This window comes from Cupressus sempervirens, chromosome 4, assembly GCF_028749045.1.
Source record: "Cupressus sempervirens isolate cs-2001-9-10 chromosome 4, ASM2874904v1, whole genome shotgun sequence".
NCBI classification, from domain to species: domain Eukaryota; kingdom Viridiplantae; phylum Streptophyta; class Pinopsida; order Cupressales; family Cupressaceae; genus Cupressus; species Cupressus sempervirens.
In genome coordinates this window covers 9,754,300-9,776,814 of record NC_143121.1, presented here as the reverse complement: position 1 = coordinate 9,776,814, position 22,515 = coordinate 9,754,300, and the positions used below count along the sequence as shown (strand labels likewise).

At 31.8% G+C, this 22,515-nt stretch overlaps 1 protein-coding gene across 1 annotated transcript in view; it reads left to right on the top strand.

Moving 5' to 3' along the window:
• The window catches only part of LOC149559683 (pathogenesis-related thaumatin-like protein 3.7), a 69,233-nt gene extending 52,759 nt beyond the window's left edge, over positions 1-16,474 (top strand). Inside the window, exons 3-4 of the mRNA XM_089827460.1 lie at positions 896-1,235; positions 16,320-16,474. Coding sequence (XP_089683586.1) covers positions 896-1,235; positions 16,320-16,474 — 495 coding nt within the window. The remainder of the gene's footprint in view (positions 1-895; positions 1,236-16,319) is intronic.
• Positions 16,475-22,515: the final 6,041 nt, after the last annotated feature.

Genomic DNA, 22,515 nt, shown 5'->3' with positions numbered 1-22,515 from the left:
AGCAAGATTTGGGTTTGAATCTACTTCATAAAAAAATATACGACAAAAATTCAAAATTAGTAAAATTTTTTTTTTATTAAGGTTTGTTGATAATTTAATAAAAATGCAAAATGCCAATTTATTTGATTTTAAGATTTTTGAGCATATCATATAGGTTTAGAAGTTTAAAAGTGCAGAAACTAATACTACCACCATCAAATTTAGGTATCATAACAATGGAAATAAAATCAAAACAAATTTGAAGATTTTAAATATTAGTATAATTTTTCTCTCTTTTGTTCATTTAGAATAGTGTATAATTGGCATTTCTGATTAGATAGAGAAGAAAATAGGATAGTTTTATCCTTCTTATTTTTATGTAGTTTTATCCCTTTTATTTTTATGACGTAGGTAAGAATATTAGTCCCTTTTCATTTTCAATTTTTTTAATGATACTTATAAGAACAATATTATTAAAATTAAGACAATATGTAAAATTGTTTGTAAGATGCTATTTAATTTCCTCATCAAAATGCAAGAGAACACCAAGAAAATACCGAGTGCAGAGAAAAAGTTCAAGTTGTTTTCATTCTTCATACGAGGAATAATGATTTAAATGGAAATAATTTCATGTTTTTCGTTTGTTCTTAGTGTTCTCTTGCACTCTGAATTATGAATCACACAGTATAATAAAAAATCTAACTGAATATAATCATAAATGTGTAAGTTTGATGATAAAAGTTGAAAAAGGAATTATGGAAATCTGACCAATTTGTTTGTAGGATGTTATGCTACCAATTTCACCATACAGAACAAATGCCCATTTACAATTTGGCCTGCAAGTTTCAATCCAAGCAGTGGATTAGAGCTTCCATCTGGCATGCAGACAACTCTAATTGTCCCACCGAATCAATAGGTAGGAAGAATATGGGGGCGAACTGAGTGCAATTTCAATGCACAAGGAATTGGAGCCTGCTTAATAGGTGATTGTGCGGGAGTACTCGCTTGCCAAGTCACTGGAGTAGTTCCTACCACCTTGGTTGAATTCACACTAGCTGGCAGTGGAAACCAGGATTATTATGACATATCTCTTGTAGATGGTTTCAATTTGCCTATTGCTGTTTTACCCAGCTCAAGGAATTGCAAGGCCATTTCTTGCAACAAAAACATCACTGCAGATTGTCCTGCAGAATTGAAGACTAATGGAGCGTGTAAGAATGCTTGCTTGGCTTTTCCTTCTAATGATCAGTATTGCTATAGAGGGCAGTTTGTAATGCCCCGCCAAGGGATCCAAAGAATTAACCTAAAGTTTGCCAAACATTTTTTTTTTTTTAAAACATGAAAGTAAAACCATTCATAACATTTGCGGAAGTAATAGTAACATCCAACTAAAAGTAAACATAACATAACAGATTACATTCTTTAAAGATCTCTTAACGTTGAATTAAATCTAAACTAACTATCCATCTATCATTACATCCTTAGCAATGATACATCCAAAGTTCTTAAACAATATACAAGTGTCTTTTTTGAAATTTACATTTTAGTTTAGCTCAATCATCCACTGTACATGATACAAGGTATGAAAGGCTTAAAAGAATAAATATCCATGTAAATAAAGTACATCTTCATCCATTATTAATCCATGATGCAATTAAAGTAAATGAAACCACATATCATACATGATACATCATCACAAAAGATATAAACATCCATCATAAAAGATAACCATATATCACAAACATAATTAACTAAGTGCACGGTTCCTCCCAACCGTAAATAGCATCATTAGACCATCGTGGATCCTAGCTATCCCTCCGTGCATAACATTCCAAAGCACCGAAGAGATCATCGATATTAAGCGATAGGAATGTCACACCTAAATCATACTACATCATATGCAGAAAGTAATCTAACATGCAAATATAAGCATAAGATAACATCATCTAACATATGCAAATCATCAATATAAAAAAAATACCAGTAAATACATCCATCATAAGGTATATTACCTATCATAATGATCCAAGAACAGAATGAAGATAAATACCAGCCAAGAATGCTCTAGCCACGGTGTCTCGGACGGACCTCAAATGATAAGAGTGGAAATACACTACCACTCGACTGCGTGGAACCTAAATGGTCCACTCCCACCATGCTGAGGAGATAATCTCAAGTCCCAAACAGACTATCCAAAACACATAGCACCAATCTCTTTAAGTCTAGGAATCCTAAAAGTATACTAACTCAAAGGTTCCATCACACAAAATCGACATCTAATCCTAGAGGCACAACAATAAGTACACCACCAAAGGTACAAAAAAATTATAGAGGAGACTCAGGCTACATACTAGGGAGTGTCATCACATGGCTGCTTGAGTTACCCTGGATTGGTCTCTCATTAGACCCAGGACCCTCAAGTGTTGAGTTACCCTGGACTGGTTACTCTGAACCCCGGACGAGGCACTTCTCCCATCCTTAGTCTATACAAGCACTCAAGGCATGGGTGGTTTAAATATCTCTAACTTATCTTTTTAGTGTGTTTTCCCCCCATAAATTTTAATTACTAGATTATCACTTATTACATAATTTGCATTAGGTTACCCTGGTACTGACCACTTTGGGCCTCAGACCCCTATGCAAGCCACTCCCATAGTCATGTACCTAGATAGCCTCTCCTAAGCACATAAATCAACAGTTGTGTCCCATACCACAACACTCATAAAGATCAAACTCGATTCCTTAACAGGCAACCTGATAATAAGATGGTTCTCCCATCCAAGAACACATAAAAGCTCCACAAAATAAACCTCATAAATATAATCTCCAATATAAATTACAATATCCATTGGTTCTTAACAAGCAACCAAGAATATCTCAAAATAATATTGATCAAAGACTCCAAAATGGTTGAGTCAAACATGTCACAACATGACATCATCAAGAAATAAATCAACATTTCAGTCCCATCATGGCGACTGGAAAGCAATCCAAGGATAACTAATCGATGACTAAAAAATGGTTAAGTCAAGTGTTTCAGATACAAATAACTCAGCTTCATTCAAGAAGACTGATAAGCAATAATAATCAGTAATACAATCATCTCATAGAGCATACTATCACATAACCATGGTTGGGTTTATAAAGATCAAAATTAAGACATCATCATGACATCACAATCATAACTCTTGAGCCTCTGGTAGACGTCCTAGAACTGGTCAACACTAGTCAACCCAAAACCCAAAACAAGAAGCATATAGAATACACAATGCAAACACATGTTTTAGGTTATTAAAATCACATACTTGATTAATGTGTAGAGGTTTCCAATTTTCATTTCAAGTATACTTCAAGTGTCTTAAGTTTCATCATTTGACCTACAAGTCAACCTATTTGTTTCCCGATAGCATTATCCTTACATTCTTAAGAATTACATTTTAAGAATAACTTAAGAATAAATATTTACTCATTAAACTGATCATCATTGACCCTTAATTAAATTGTTCTCTTTATTTAACTATGATCCATATTCTAATTGAATAACTCTTTTTTAATGTAACTTCAACTTTTCATCATAATCAAAAGATCATTATTCGTTTATAAGAGAACCGATTATCAATCTTCGAATAAGAAGATTATAACTTTATTAAAATGATCAATTAAATCAATCAATTAACATAGGTACACCATCCATGACCTATTAACATTCTAATAGTTTTCAATTAGAAACTTAATTAAATATTACTAAAGTTTGAGTCTTTTAATTTAATCGTTATCATCGTTGACAACCATATAATATCTAAAATCATAATTCAAGTCATAAGACTTATCAACTTCGATACTTAACAACTCCACTAAAAGAGTAGTTATTATCATATCGATTAAAACTTTGTTACCTAACTGAATTATTAATTAAATCTAATTAACTCTAATTAATTTAATTAATAATTACATATCTATGGCAACGTTCTAATTAATATTAGTTGACTAATAACTAACTATAATTTTGTAAGTTAAAAGTCAACTATAATCTAGTACACAAATATTCATATTCATAGTTCAATAATAATAACTTGTTAATATTTAATAACAAGCTATATTGAGAATCTTATTAATAAATCTATAATGACCACATTCGTCACTCTACAACAATATTCCCATTTTTATTTTAATAATAACAAGTTATAATAAATCTCTAATACCAACTATTATTATCTCAAATAAGTTTCCCCTATGTACGTTGATTCAATTAATTAATACTCGTCCAAATTATTAACCAATTCACTTTGATTAATATCTTTTACAATACTTCAATCATTAACTAATCTCCTCTAGATTAACTCTAATCTTATTAATTGATAACTATTTAAACTATTTATACTATTATTTATTAATAGTTTGTTAGACCCAACAAACATTAATAAATAATAAACTCATCAAAATTATTATTAATCGATCTAGAGAACTTTACATAAGCTTCAATACTTAACTCTTAATACCATTAAGGTATATCAATAATTTAGTTAATAATATATAATGTATTAATAATACCATAGTAATTCAAATTATAACAATGATATAACAGTGACTCCATGTCAATTAAATCTTAATCCATTATCATTAAAGTCTCTTCATTTAAAAACGTAATATAAAATTACCATCTCTAAATTATTTAATATATATTAAATAGTAGACATTATAAAAAGTCCACTATACAAACTATATTAAAATCTCTTTTCTTTTAATTTTCTCTCATTTAAAAATCCATTTACTTAGATTGACTAATAATTAATTACACTTTTTCTACTATTAACTAATCTTAATTAAATTTGATTTAATTAGATTAGATAATAAATCATATAAAATTAATGCATATTAATAAGATTCTACTAAGGGAAGATTGCAATAATATCTTTAATTCATTCCATGCTTTGATATATTATTTTTGTGAAGTTTAAGCATAAAGAACTCTTGATTATGGGGAAATGGAGAAATATCTGTCCTTGAATAAAACAATCCCAATACGAGGGCCATATCTCCCTAATGAACCATTGGATTGGGCTGAAATTGAAATATGTTGGAGACGGCCAAGTTGTGCCAATTCTGACTGGAGCGATTGAATAAATTTGATCACGATAAAAAGTTACGAATGACTAAGTTCGAGTCTATCCACGGGGCAACGATAGGACAATTTGTGATGAATTAAGAATTTTCTCTTAAAATAATTGTTCTCTAAATTTAACCATAAAAGGGTTTGTTCATACGCATCTAAAAATATAATTGATAGAAAGATTACATCTAATCATTAAAATTTTCACCATAAAATTTTTATTTTAATTCCAAATCTTGTCTTTCTAATTTAATATAAATTCGAACCCAAACTCGATTTATATCTAATTATTTGTCCTTAGTTGGATCTAGGGTTTTTCTATTGTTTTCTTCTCAAACAAATAGCATATCTAGATTCCAATTTCAAAATTATAGATCCAATCACAGAGAATATTCAGACACATATAATAGACACGATGAAGACAGGAAGAGAAAGAGTGCAAATAAATTATGTGATTATCACGAGTGCACCTGGACACTGATGCTAATTTGCCATGCCTCAGAAGTCTATAGAGAATCCCTTCTTTCTCCAACATTCGCAATTCCTCCAAGATCCAAGCCAACTGAATCCTCCAAGTGACTAGAAGTGTTAGAAGAAGTATGGAAGCATATAGACACATATGAGCATGTAAAAATATATGAGCATGTAGAAACATATGAGCATGAAGGAGCATATGAGCATAAAGAAGAATATGAGCATGTAAACTTGAAGTTTCCATTTTTAGCTTGAAGCTTGTAGCTTCCATTAAGCTTGTCCAAATACACTAGGAGAGCCTATATTTAAAGGCCTCTAAGATGCATCTAGAGTGTTTATAAAAACAACTAAAAGATAAACATGACAACCAAGCATGAGTCTTCTCCAACCTTCTAGATAAGTCTTAAGGTTGTAGACACCATGTGCTCAAATAAAATGCTAACTCCTAAGTGTAGACAACTTGTGCATTCTTAGAGTACAAACCCCTGTGTTGTCTACATCACAACTCTCGAGAATTTTCCAACTCCTATGTGATCAAACATTAAAATAATGCACAATAATTAATTTAATATTTACTTTACTCTTTCCAATTTTATTTATTTATTATTAAATCTCATACACTAACTTTAATAATTCCACTTTTTAAGTCTTAATATATTTATATTTTAATCACATGAGATCTAGAATCTTTTAATAATTTTAATATACTTTTCACTTTTAAATTTTATTTTCCAAAACTTAATTGCTAAAATATTTATTAGCTTTAATAATAATATTATTTAGTCATTTATTTAAAATGAACTCTAAATGTATTACTATTAAATAATTATTATCACATTCCAAATTTAAACTTTTAACTTTTATTTTCTAATTTAATTATTTTATTTAATTAATTTCTCAATTAATTAAATAAAATAAATATTAAAATATCATATTAATTTTTCATTAAATTAAACCATTAATTAAATCTTTTAATTATGCTTAATTAATAGAAAATACACCAAAGACTCTCTAGGTAAAAATATCAAAACCCATCATAGTCAAAATACATACAAAATCAAGCCAAGGGTTAATATCACGAATTACGTCATCCGACGTATTCGAAGGGTACTCAACTCAGATACTTGTCCTAATTTTCAATTAGAACAAATGGCTTAAAGGGTTGGGATTTGGACTTGAGAATTTATCTCCCCTCTCTTATCATTGAGATAATGTGATAGGGGACGCTCATCTTGGCAATTTAGAGAAGTTGATACCCGGTACCTGCAACCTGCATAAAAATCATGCATGTACAAGCACAATATATACTAAACTAAAGAGGCAATGATAGGAAGTGGTGCATCGTGTAGATCCCGACTAGCAGGTGACTACGACTCCCTTCCTTAACCACATAAAAAATGTCATACAAAAGCAAACACACACACCATACACATGCAAGTATGAGGTAAGTGTCCATAAGAAACACATATGATAATAAAAACCATCTAGCTAATAACCATCAATAACTGAAATCACTAAAAATAATTATCATGCATATATAAAATATAAAGTCTAAGTGATCTCATCACATAATAAACCGAATCCATAGCACAATATCTAATAGTCTCAAAACAATGTTGCTAACCATCAACATGAAACTAGCCCCAAAAGAGCTTGACAATGACAGCAAAAATACGAGCTAGGGGCAGGCACTACATCCATCCTCCTGAGATTAGGCTTACTCCCGGAAGCCTACAAGAAGGAAAAACTAAGATACTCACTATGTGGGTCTCATTGAACCCTTTCCCTCCTATAGAGAAATATGATTTCACTAAGAACACTACAACACACATAGAGCAATATGATTCTGGTTTAATGATAATCCAAAAACCACATTGATCCAACATTCACTCTTTTAACAACTACTAAAATAGATACCCTAATACATTCTAAACAAGAGAAACTTAATGTTTGCAAAGATAATCAAGAGCATATTACCTTACAACATAGATAAAAGATACATGTTTTGCAACTAGAATGAGTTTCAATTCTCAATTTTGCCCTCATCTAGGATTAAATAGAATTTTCAGTTTTGAAAGCTAAGTGTTGAAGTATGAAAAATATACAAGTAACAGTTTAAGTTTTGTTTCAGTTCACCTAGTTTCAAGTTTTTAGTTTGAAAGAAATGCATATGATAGTTCAAAATTTTCATTTTTGTTCAACTAGTTAACAACTAGTGGCATTCCAATATACCTAGAGCTCCTAATGTTGAAACTCAGACTCTAATACCAAATGTAATGCTCCGCCAAGGGATCCAAAGAATTAACCTAAAGTTTTCCAAACATTTTTTTTTTTAAAACATGAAAGTAAAACCATTCATAACATCTGCCGAAGCAATAGTAACATCCAACTAAAAGTAAACATAATATAACAGATTACATTCTTTAAAGATCCCTTAACGTTGAATTACATCTAAACTAACTATCCATCTATCATTACATCCTTAGCAATGATACATCCAAAGTTCTTAAACAATATACAAGTGTCTTTTTTGAAATTTACATTTTAGTTTAGCTCAATCATCCACTGTACATGATACAAGGTATGAAAGGCTTAAAAAAATAAACATCCATGTAAATAAAGTACATCTTCATCCATTATTAATCCATGATGCAATTAAAGTAAATGAAATCACATATCATACATGACACATCATCACAAAAGATATAAACATCCATCATAAAAGATAACCATATATCACAAATATAATTAACTAAGTGCACGGTTCCTCCCAACTGTAAATAGCATCATTAGACCATCATGGATCCTAGCCATCCCTCCGTGCATAACATTTCAAAGCACCAAAGAGATCATCGGTATTAACATAGTAGGAATGTCACACCTAAATCATACTACATCATATGCAGAAAGTAATCTAACATGCAAATATAAGCATAAGATAACATCATCTAACATATGCAAATCATTAATATAAAAAACATACCAGTAAATACATCAATCATAAGGTATATTACCTATCATAATGATCCAAGAACAGAATGAAGATAAATGCTAACCAAGAATGCTCCAGCCACAGTGTCTCAGATGGACCTCAAATGATAAGAGTGGAAATACACTACCACCCGACCGCGTGGAACCTAAATGGTCCACTCCCACAGTGCCGAGGAGATAATCTCAAGTCCCAAACAGACTATCCAAAACACATAGCACCAATCTCTTTAAGTCCAAGAATCCTAAAAGTATACTAACTCAAAGGTTCCATCACACAAAACCGACATCTAATCCCAGAGGCACAACAATAAGTACACCACCAAAGGTACACAAAATCTATAGAGGAGACTCAGGCTACATACTAGGGAGTGTCATCACATGGCTGCTTGAGTTACCCTGGACTGGTCTCTCATTAGACACAGGACCCTCAAGCGTTGAGTTACCCTAGACTGGTTACTCTGAACCCCAAACCCTCAACGTGGCACATGTGGAAACCAAGAAGCCCTCTCAAGAAGACGAGGCACTTCTCCCATCCTTAGTCTATAAAAGCACTCAAAGCATGGGTGGTTTAAATATCTCTAACTTATCTTTTTAGTGTGTTTTCCCTCCATAAATTTTAATTACTAGATTATCACTTATTACATAACTTGCATTAGGTTACCCTGGTACTGACCACTTTGGGCCCCGGACCCCTATGCAAGCCACTCCCATAGTCATGTACGTAGACAACCTCTCCTAAGCACATAAATCCACAGTTGTGTCCCATACCACAACACTCATGAATATCAAACTCGGTTTCTTAATAGGCAACCTGATAATAAGATGATTCTCCCATCCAAGAACACATAAAAACTCCACAAAATAAACCTCATAAATATAATCTCCAATATAAATTACAATATCCATTGGTTCTTAACAATCAACCAAGAATATCTCAAAATAATATTGATCAAAGACTCCAAAATGGTTGAGTCAAACATGTCACAACATGACATCATCAAAAAATAAATCAACATTTTAGTCCCATCATGGCGACTGGAAAGCAATCCAAGGATAACTAATCGATGACTCAAAAATGGTTAAGTCAAGTGTCTTAGATAGAAATAACTCAGCTTCATTCAAGAAGACTGATAAGCAATAACAATCAGTAATACAATCATCTCATAGAGCATACTATCACATAACCATGGTTGGGTTTATAAAGATCAAAATTAAGATATCATCATGACATCACAATCATAACCCCCGAGCCTTTGGTAGACGTCCTATAACTGGTCAATACTAGTCAACCCAAAATCTAAAATAAGAAGCATATAGAATACACAATGCAAACACATGTTTTGGTTTATTAAAATCACATACTTGATTAATGTGTAGAGGTTTCCAATTTTCGTTTCAAGTATACTTCAAGTGTCTTAAGTTTCATCATTTGACCTACAGGTCAACCTATTTGTTTTTCGATAGCATTATCCTTACATTCTTAAGAATTACATTTTAAGAATAACTTAAGAATAAATATTTACTCATTAAACTGATCATCACTGACCCTTAATTAAATTGTTCTCTTTATTTAATTATGATCCATATTCTAATTGAATAACTCTTCTTTAATGTTACCTCAACTTTTCATCATAATCAAAAGATCATTATTCATTTATAAGAGAACTGATTATCAATCTTCGAATAAGAAGATTATAACTTTATTAAAATGATCAATTAAATCAATCAATTAACATAGGTACACCATCCATGACCTATTAACATTCTAATAGTTTTCAATTAGAAACTTAATTAAATATTACTAAAGTTTGAGTCTTTTAATTTAATCGTTATCATCGTTGACAACTATATAATATCTAAAGTCATAATTCAAGTCATAAGACTTATCAACTTCGATACTTAACAACTCCACTAAAAGAGTCGTTATTATCATATCGATTAAAACTTTATTACATAACTGAATTATTAATTAAATCTAATTAATTTAATTAATAATTACATATCTATGGCAACGTTCCAATTAATATCAGTTGACTAATAACTAACTATAATTTTGTAAGTTAAAAGTCAACTATAATCTAGTACACAAATATTCATATTCATAGTTCAATAATAATAACTTGTTAATATTTAATAACAAGCTATATTAAGAATCTTATTAATAAATTTATAATGACCACATTCGTCACTCTACAACAATGTTCCCATTTTTATTTTAATAATAACAAGTTATATAAATCTCCAATACTAAGTATTATTATCTCAAATAAGTTTCCCCTATGTACGTTGATTCAATTAATTAATATTCCTCCAAATTATTAACCAATTCAATTTGATTAATATCTTTTACAGTACTTCAATCATTAACTAATCTCCTCTAGATTAACTCTGATCGTATTAATTGATAACTATTTAAACTATTTATACTATTATTTATTAATAGTTTGTTAGACCCAACAAACATTAATAAATAATAAACTCATCAAAACTATTATTAATCGATCTAGAGAACTTTACATAAGCTTCATTAGCTAACTCTTAATACCATTAAGGTATATCAATAATTTAGTTAATAATATATAACGTATTAATAATACCATAGTAATTCAAACTATAAGAATGATATAATAGTGACTCCATGTTAATTAAATCTTAATCCATTATCATTAAAGTCTCCTCATTTAAAAACGTAATATAAAATTACCATCTCTAAATTATTTAATATATATTAAATAGTAGACATTATAAAAAGTCCATTATATAAACTATATTAAAATCTCTTTTCTTTTAATTTTCTCTCATTTAAAAATTCATTTACTTAGATTGACTAATAATTAATTACACTTCTACTATTAACTAATCTTAATTAAATTTGATTTAATTAGATTAGATAATAAATCATATAAAACTAATGCATATTAATAAAATTCTACTAAGGGAAGATTGCAATAATATCTTTAATTCATTCCATGCTTTGATATATTATATTTGTGAAGTTTAAGCATAAAGAACTTTTGGTTATGGGAAAATGGAGAAATATCTGTCTTTGAATAAAACAGTCCCAGTACGAGGGCCATATCTCCCTAATAAACTGTTGGATCAGGCTGAAATTGAAATATGTTGGAGAGGGCCAAGTTGCGCCAATTCTGACTGGAGCGATCGAATAAATTTGATCACGATAAAAAATTATGAATGACTGAGTTTGGGTCTATCCAAGGGGCTGCGATAGGACAATATGTGATGAATTAAGAATTTCTTCTTAAAATAATTGTTCTCTAAATTTAACCATAAAAGGGTTTGTTCATATGCATCTAAAAATATAATTGATAGAAAGATTATATCTAATCATTCAAATTTTCACCATAAAATTTCTATTTTAATTCCAAATCTTGTCTTTCTAATTTAATATAAATTCGAACCCAAACTCAATTTATATCTAATTATTTCTCCTTAATTGGATTTAGGGTTTTTCTATTGTTTTCTTCTCAACCAAATAGCATATCTAGATTCCAATTTCAAAATTGCAGATCCAATCATAGAGAATATTCAGACACATATAGCAAATAAATTATGTGATCATCACGAGTGCACTTGGACACTGATGCTAATTTGCCATGCCTCAGAAGTCCGTAGAGAATCCCTTCCTTCTCCAACATTCGCAATTCCTCCAAGATCCAAGCCAACTGAATCCTCCAAGTGACTAGAAGTGTTAGAAGAAGCATGGAAGCATATAGAAGCATATGAGCATGTAAAAATATATGAGCATGTAGAAACATATGAGCATGAAGGAGCATATGAGCATGAAGAAGAATATGAGCATGTAAGCTTGAAGCTTCCATTTTTAACTTGAAGCTTGTAGCTTCCATTAAGCTTGTCTAAATACACTAGGAGAGCCTATATTTAAAAGCCTCTAAGATGCATCTAGAGTGTTTTTAGAAACAACTAGAAGATAAGCATGACAACCAAGCATGAGTCTTCTCCAACCTTCTAGATAAGTCTTAAGGTTGTAGACACCATGTGCTCAAATAAAATGCTAACTCCTAAGTGTAGACAACTTGTGCATTCTTAGAGTACAAACCCCTATATTATCTACATGACAACTCTCGAGAATTTGCCAACTCCTATGTGATCAAACATTAAAATAATGCACAATAATTAATTTAATATTTACTTTACTCTTCCCAATTTTATTTATTTATTATTTTTTTGCAAAAAGAGGGGTAAAAATTTATTAAGAAAGAAAGGAATACAACAAGGAGAGCTCAACAAGGAGCTCGATCCTGAGCAAGAAGATCATCAAAATCTTGTACCATCTCAAAGGACAGTTGCCTCCTATCCCTAATATTCCAACCCAGATCATGACTAGATGCCCATTTGGCTTAACAATCAACAATTCTATTCCATTCATGAGGAATATATGTGAACCTAATGAACTGAAAAGAGGAAGAGAAGAAAAGAATCTACTTAACAACAGTGGCCAGCTGCCAACTAACATCCTCAAGCTCTTGCGAAGAAAGCATGTTCACCATCACCTGGGAATCAGACTCACAGATAATCTTACTCCATCCCCGCAAGCAACACTGTTCCACAGCATATAAAATAGCCCGAGCTTCCATGAGATTGTTAGTATAATCACCCTTATGAATTGAGAAGAAAAATCTAACATCCCCAGAACTACAACGAGCCACTCTGCCAATACCAGCCGGACCAAGATTCCCACGGGAAGAACCATCAGTGTTAATTTTCAGAACTCCACAGGGAGGAGGAGTCCAGTGCCCATCCCGGTTAACTCGACCCTTCCTCTGATGGTGAAGCTACCTAGACATAGAAGGAAACCTATGAGCTGTAGTCCCATCCTACAGATGAAAATTGAGGCGATTACAGATAGCCAGATCAACCGGATCCATACCCCCATCAAGCTCACACTTCACAAGAATAGTTTTCTGAAGAGAATGTGATATTTTCCACCAAAGATGCAAAAAACCAAGCCGAACATCTTGGAATATGCGACGATTCCTCTCCAACCAGATATGCCAAAGCATGAAAGATGGGCCAACAATCGAATCAGCATGGAGAAAAGAAGACTTGGAGGGAGTAGTACCCAAGAGGGCCTAGAACTTAGGCAAGGAGGAAGCATGCCGATAAGATCAACCCCAAGCGCTCCACCAAAGGTGCCATATCTGAGTAGAATAGGAGGAATGGAAGAACAGATGGGAGACAGACTCCTCTCCATTACCACACAAAACACAATAAGAGGGGCCCTGAAATCCACGTTTACAAAAATTATCACAGGTAAGACAATGGTTGTGAGCCAATAGCCACATGAAAAAATTGCACTTGGACTAAGAAAATTTATTCCAAACTTGCTTCCACGAGGGGACCTTAGCATCCCCAAATAATTGTCTAGTTATCTCCTGATACCCAGTAGAGACATGATATTTACCAGACAAGGTATCGCCCCAAGCCAAAACATTTGGACCAAGCAAAGCAGAACACTCTCTAGAGGCCAGAATTTGAGAAAGCTCATGACGATCCATGTCTGTACCTCCAGGACGCCAATCAGAAGAATGCTTCCATCTGTGACCAACAACAGGCCCCAATTGATAAGGAGTCTTGTAATGAGCCACTTTATCCCATCCAGCGGCAAGAAAAGAGTCACAAAGAGGTTGAAGATGAGGGTATATGGATAAAATGGAAGGGAATCCATCCCAAGCATCAGACCAAAACAAAGCCCGAGAACCTCCTTTACATATCCAAAACAGACCCCTCTTTACCAACATCGCACCTATCTTCAAAGTATGCCAAACCATTGAGCCATGACCTTCAAGAGGAAGTGCAGAAACAGAGCAAGGATCAACACCATGAAAATATTTATGAGTGATAATACGAGCCCAAAGTTGATGTTGTCTAGAGCACCATCGCCAATAAAGTTTAGCAGCCAAAGCTTGACTACTCAATAGAGCAGATCGAAGACCAAGACCACCCTCCTTTTTAGGCCTACAAACAGTTGCCCAATTAACCAAGCTCCATTTAGTACTATGCAAATTACCACTCCAAAGGAATTGTTGAGAAAGAGCATCAAACTCCTTGAGAAAGTAAATAGGTGCAGCGTGGACCATGCTTCGATAAGTAGGAAGAGCTTGGATAACAACTTGAAGAAGAGTAACTCGGGCAGCAATAGAAAGCCATCTATGAGTCCAATGATTTACCTTATCCTGAAGCTTGGTAATCAAATTTTGCCAGAAGAGATGTGGCTGCCTGGAAACAACAATAGGGATGCCAAGATAAGTCAAAGGAAGTGATCCTATTTGAAACCGTAGGATACCAACAATCCTGTGCTGAATAGAATTAGGAGTGTTAAAAAAGTAAATGGAAGGTTTGTGCTCATTAACTTTCTGGCCTGAAGCTGCCAAATAAACGTCCAAAGCATGTCAAAAGGTTTCAGCTTCCTTGATCCTAGCAAGACCAACAAGAGCAGAATCATCAACAAATTGAAGATGGGAAAGAGAAGGTAAGCCATTACCCCACCGCCAGCCTTGAATAGAATTCTGGGACACCTGATGCTTAATGAATCTGCCCAAGCCTTCAACCATGATGATGAATAGATATGGGGAGAGAGGGTCACCTTGGCGGAGGCCTGTAGAAGCACCAAATAGTTGAGAAGGTTGACCATTCATTTATTATTAAATCTCATGCACTAACTTTAATAATTCCACTTTTTAAGTCTTAATATATTTATATTTTAATCACATGAAATCTAAAATCTTTTAATAATTTTAATATATTTTCCACTTTTAAATTTCATTTTCCAAAACTTAATTGCTAAAATATTTATTAGCTTTAATAATAATATTATTTAGTCATTTATTTAAAATGAACTCTAAATATATTACTATTAAATAATTATTATCACATTCCAAATTTAAACTTATAACTTTTATTTTCTAATTTAATTATTTTATTTAATTAATTTCTCAATTAATTAAATAAAATAAATATTAAAATATCATATTAATTTTTTATTAAATTAAACCATTAATTAAATCTTTTAATTACGCTTAATTAATAGAAAATACACCAAAGACTCTCAAGGTAAAAATATGAAAACCCATCATAGCCAAAATACATACAAAATCAAGCCAAGGGTTAATATCATGAATTACGTCATCCGACATATTCAGAGGGTACTCAACTCAGATACTTGTCCTAATTTTCAATTAGAACAAATGGCTTAAAGGGTTGGGATTTGGACTTGAGAATTTATTTCCCCTCTCTTATCATTAAGATAATGTGATAGAGTACGCTCATCCTGGCAATTCAGAGAAGTTGATACCCGGTACCTGCAACCTACATAAAAACCATGCATGTACAAGCACAATATATACTAAACCAAAGAGGGAATGACAGGAAGTGGTGCATCGTGTAGATCCCGACTAGCAGGTGACTACGACTCCCTTCCTTAACCACATCAAAAATGTCATACAAAAGCAGACACACACACCATACACATGCAAGTATGGGGTAAGTATCCATAAGAAACACATATGATAATAAAAACCATCTAACTAATAACCATCAATAACTGAAATCACTGAAAATAATCATCATGCATATATGAAATATAAAGTCTAAGTGATCTCATCACATAATAAACTGAATCCATAGCACAATATCTAATAGTCTCAAAACAATGTTGCTAACCATCAACATGAAACTAGCCCCAAAAGAGCTTGACAATGGCAACAAAAATGCGACCTAGGGGCAGGCACTACACAGTTTGTCGATAATTGCCCACCTAATGATTATTCTAAGTTTTTTAAGGGGGAGTGTCCTCAGGCATATAGCTATGCGAAAGATGATGCTTCGAGCACCTTTGTTTGTCCAACAGGGGTTGACTATACTGTTACTTTCTGCCCTTGAATCCATTCAACTAGGGATAGCATATACTTAGGGTTAAGAAGGTTTGTTTGTGCATTTTATTAAAACATGTACTACAATTTTTTTGATAATTTTGAATAATTGCCATAAATGATGCTTGTAAGCCAAGCGCAGTACTTTTGTTATCATTTTAATGTTTACTGAGCTCTTGATCTGTATTGAAACATTCACATTTGTTTCAGCACGTGAAAAGTTTTGTATTTCAAAGTATTATCTATACTTTTTAGAAAAATATGTAGACAACCTAGGGGATTAAAATAAATCAAATTGAAATTTAGTTTTTTAGATGTTGTGAAAAATAATTCAAATCTATATATTTTATTATTATTTTACTTATGTATAGGGTTCAATAAGTTCAATATTTTAAAAAGAATTTCAGCATGCTATATTCAATGTTTCAGACTTCTATAGTTTACGAATGTCTAACTTGTTCTAGTAATGTATTCTCCTATGACCAATTTATTCTTGCTGAGTCAGCTCGCCAAGTTGCCCCACCAAGTCACATCTTTAAGCCCACTCACCATGTCAGCTCACCAGGTTGGCTCCCCAAGTCAGCTCGCCAAGCCGACAATTCAAGTACGCTCACCAAGTCTATTCTTTAAGTTTGCTCACCAAGTCCGTCCCTAGGTTGACTGCCAAGTTCATCTCACCAAGTGGGCTCACAAGTCACCCCATCGAAGCACCTCAACAAGGTTGCCCTTTAAGTTAGCTCACCAAGTCAGCTCACCAAGTCAGCTCAACAAGTCGCCTCACCAAGTCGACTCACCATCTCGCCTCACCAAGTGGCCTCGCTAAGTCGGCTCGCCAAGTTGCCCCACCAAGTCCATTTCTATCATTGTCTATGTACTTAACTTAATTATGGTTCTTCTTACAAAATTCCTTCTTGAACATACATAGCTTCATAAAATCAATATCCAACATTTTCTTTTGGTGATTCATTCTTTGGACATTGGTCTATAGTCATTATGTTTCAAAATATAAAAATTTGATGACTTTTATTTCAATTTTTATATTCAACTTTGTAAGAATTTGCCTAAGGAAATGAATACACAAATAAGATAGACAAGATAATCAAATAATAATTCAATAATGATCAAATGATAATGAATGAATACATCTTAATATATAGACAATACATGATAACTACAAGATATGGAAATGATAAAATATGAACTAGGGGTAAAAGTATAAAGTTGTGACTTAGTAAAAGAAATGGGAGGAGTTTTGCAGCTAGAAAGCTTGTAGAGAGAGTTTTAGTCCATTGGACAAACCATGTAAGCAATTTTTTAATTTGCTTTTACTTTTCTTATTTCTAAGTTAATTTATGTTTGAATTGTATTATTTTATCATTTTTAGGATAATTTAACTTAGACTCTAAAAAATGATGGATATGAATTCTAATGCAATTTTTTAATTAAATGATATTTAGTTAACTTAGTAAGATAGATCTAACCTTAATTAATGTAGCTAGATGTAATTAGTAAATCATAGTTTAGTTAATCTAGTCAACCTACTTAACAATAGTTAACTTAGTCTAATATACTTAACCTAGTTAAATTTAATTAACATAATCAAAATTAGTTAAGGTAGAACTAATTGTTAGAAATAGAGATTTGGTTGACACTTAGATGTACTATTTGTTGTATTGATGATAGGTTTTGTCATTGATAACAACATATATTTATGTGATCATCACAAACAAAGATTCTTCATATTTTAGGATGATTGTTAGAAAAAAAAAGTTGACATGTAATAGGTTAAGTTATGGAAGATTAAATTTTTGTAGAAGAATGAGTATAGTATCATATCGAGTATCAATTGTATGCTCACTGTGGATATAATCTTTCATGACAGATGATTAGAGTAAAGATATCAAGTTGGTTGATTGTGGTGAACTTCAAATGAACTAATTTGACAAGTAAGTTGTAGAATAGTTAATTCATTAATTTGGATATATTATCCCAAAACTTTCGTTCTTAATATTACCGAATCATTTAGAAAGTGGTTGTACTTATATCTTTATTAACCTTTGCAAGGGTTTAAGTTCTCCTTATAGGGATCTTTACTCTAATAAAAGTTGTTTTACTGAATGCATTGTAATTGACTCCTAATAGGGTCACATCCTTTAATAAGGAACTCATATATTAGTACACTATCTTTTTTGTACCATACCCACCAGGGTTCTCCCTTTGATCAAGGGTTTCCATAGTCAGCAAGTCATTGTGTTCTAGTGTATGTTTTTCTATTATTGTGCATCATTATTTTAAGTTCTAGAGTTGAGATTTATAAGTTTGGATTTAAGTTTAATTGGTCACAACCAATTCACCACTAGCCTAAGAACACTTAATTAATGGAAGAGATCAAGGAATGACATGAAGCATGAAGGAGACCATAGAGGAGTATATAGGTTGAATTTATTTATCTTGAAGCCCATACATTTTTTAAAATCAAATTGATGTAATGGTGTAATGTCCTAAGGATACAGACCTTAGGACCAAAATATTAAATTGTGGCAAAATAATGGCAAAGTGAGTCAAATATGTGTCTAAGGGTTTAATTTTTTTAATAAGGTCATAAAAACACCAATTAAAAAGTTTAAGGTCATTAGGAGTTTAATTATTTATTTTTTATAATTCAAAATTTTAAATAGCAATGGTTAGGTGGTTTTGGGCGAGAATACCTAGAATAGGGGATTAGTTGAGTTTTATGGAAATAAATCAATTCTAGTAAGTTGAAGAAGTTAGATGTAAAATTTATTTAAAGACATTTTAATGTAGATGCATTTAATACAACATACTATATGGTTTGTGGTTGAAAATTGCAACAAAACAAAGTATTTTTCTACAAGTATTGTAAATACATGTTCGATTGATCATTTTTATTAATTTTTTTGTGTTCTTGGATGATTAAGGAATAAGATTAAAAATATTCCCATACTCTTGTGTATTAATTAAAGATTAAAATATGTCATATTCCTTTGTTATTTTCTAATAAAGTTTGGAAAACTTGAGTTATTTTGATAATTCTAATTAGACTCATGGATTATGTGGCTATTCTATGAGTGTTTACCACTGATCCACATAGAATGGTTACTGATTAATATGTACATTAATAATATAAGCTAAAATATGCATAAAAGATGATATAGTGGGTGTACACCATGAGTAAAGTATTGAAATGTGCATGGAAATAAGCCATGGGTATAGAAGTGAGTGATCTACCTTAATACAAGGGTGCTTTAGAGATAAAAGATATTCAGACATGCTTAATACATGGTGTAGAGTCAATTGTCTAGATCTATAAGAGATTATTGATGTTGATTTGAAGAAGCCCTAGGTTTGGGATGAAATAGTGAGGGTTAAATGGTTTGACAAATTGGAAAGAGTGGTTAGGCAAACTAGTGCCAAACTGTTGTTATTTGTAACCTATCTAAGGATGATCCAAAGTTATAATGTTGGGAATAAGGATTCATTGTAGTTTCTTTATAAAATAGGCCTAACTAGGACCTAATTTAAGTCAAACTATTGTGTTTCCTACATGTACACCAATACAACTAGGGGATAAGGATTCACTAGCATTTCTTTGTAAAACATGCTTAATTAGGCCCTAATTTGTGTTAAACATAAGAAAAAATACCCTATAATAGCCATACATGGTTTTGAGATATGTTAAGTAAATCCATAAAGGGTATTGGAATGTTAAAAGTCCAAATTTTAGAAACAAAAGGCTATACAGAGATTAGGCCTAATTTAGAGTAGTGTTTGATGAATTTATATAAGAGATGTTGTGGGAATTTAGTATTTTTTATAATGAGTTAAAAAATGTTAGATAGGACCCTAGGAAAACTTTGGGGAAATCCTGGGTTTTAAATTTGTTTGAACCATATTTGTGCAAAGAGGTTTGGTAAGTAAACTAGGAAACCTTGTGGGTATGTGTCATTTGTAGAGTCTTTTTTGAATTTGGGGGTTTGATCCAAATAAATATTTACAACTTGAAGAGATCTACGGATTAATAAGAGGAAAGGAATAAGTTTGATGATGAGAAATATGATAGTTGGAAGGATGAGATGCAAACACATTGGATCTACATGAGAATTAACTTCTAGTTGACTACAAAGACTTATGTATAAGATAAAATAGATAGGGATCTTTCTTTGAGAATAAATGGAAAGAAGATTTTCTAGTGTAACATGATTGCAAGGGAAGCACTTGTAAGCATACTATTAGAGTTAGAATTCATTAGGGTAAAAGGTCTTGATCTTACACATGATATTTGGATTAGATTAGAAAGGTTATTTAAAGGTGATGAATTGCTGGAATAGACATATGGGAAACAAGATACTAAGAGGGGGAATGAGGGGGTGAATCAGGATCTTAAACTTTTGAGAAAAAATAATTTTATTAAATCATACCTAGTTCATCATTAAAACTATAATGTTAAATCATAAAATAAGTTCATAAAATCCATAATAGTTCAACACATAACATACTAATTTAGTTACCCAGAAACTCTTCAAGATGAAGGTAAAACTGGGGTGGGGATTATACCCACAAATCTTCATTGTTGCAAAAATAAAGTTAACTTGTTAAGGTTATAATGTTTGACCATAAGATATGATCTACCAAGTGAAAGGTCTATCCTATTAAAGACTTAAAATACTATTAGGTCTTGCCTTGTTAGAGGGATTCACACTTACAATAAAGTATGGACTCTGTTAGGAGATTTACATAGGCCTATTAGGACCACTCTGTTAAGAGATTTGCCTTGTCTCAATTGCAAAATAAATGATTCAATACCTGAACCTTGGTATGCTTTGCACAAGTTGATATTGGGTCTCCTCTTTCCTCTATCTCTAATTTGATTCTCCTAATTTGATAAATCTGTTCAATCCTTTACTACTTTGATTACTCTCTCTACTGAATTTGTCTCTTTAACTCCTTCACATGAATGTATGCTTTTTGTATTTCATCCATCATGATTCTAGGGTTAGAATCCTCCTTAAATAGACTTCACGTGAATCTTCTAGATCTTGATCAAGGGTTTACACTTCATCATCTTTTTCCATTTCTATCCTTTTTTTTATGATTGGTTAAACTATTTTCCTAGGGATCATTACCTTCTACTAATGATGCATAATCAAAATCTGATATGGCTTTATAGATATTAAATCTCATAGAAATGTTGGCCAAAATGATTTACATATGAGTTTGTGTCATTACAAACTCACATATCAAAGTTGCATTGCTCAACACTTGAGTGCTCTAATGGTTGATCATGTATGTTGTTGCTCAACTTCTATAAGTCTATTTGATTAGCACTTGATAACTTCTCAATGAATGAACATACAAGTATAAGTGTGAATTTAGTGGATGCAAGTCAACTGTAGAGAAAGCATCTATAAGCAAGGCAAAAAGTGCCTTTAAATTTTTGGAAGAAATGTCTAATGATGAATAAATATTTTTTGATCTAATTAAATATCACTAATTATAATTCACTTAATCTTACTTAGGATAATAAATTCATATATTAATTACCATGTAGACACATAGGAATTTGTATTCCATTTTAACATATGGTATTGGAGAAATCCACTTGATGTGGACGTAGTTGTCATCTAATGCCTCCTTTTGTGTGAGATCCACCTATTTCTCCTATCAAATTATCATCCTCTCAATATTCCACATATCTTTTTATACAATGGAAGAAGATCAACCTCTAGTGGACATATGCCTACACCTTGTCCACATGATAGCTTATTACTTGCATGCACATTTTTAATGTAACAGAGTTAGATAATTTATGACATTTTAATGCATTATCATTTGATCATCTTGTCTCTCTTGTTAGAGCTTATAAAAAGTATTAGAGAAATTAACTATTAAATATATTCTTTATAAACCATTTGGTAGCAATAAATAATAAACATCAAATAACCATGAAATAACATGTAACACAATCATTTGAGCATTTTTCACAAGTATTTTTAGCATGGAAACCTTGTTAAGAGAAAAACCACCTTAGAT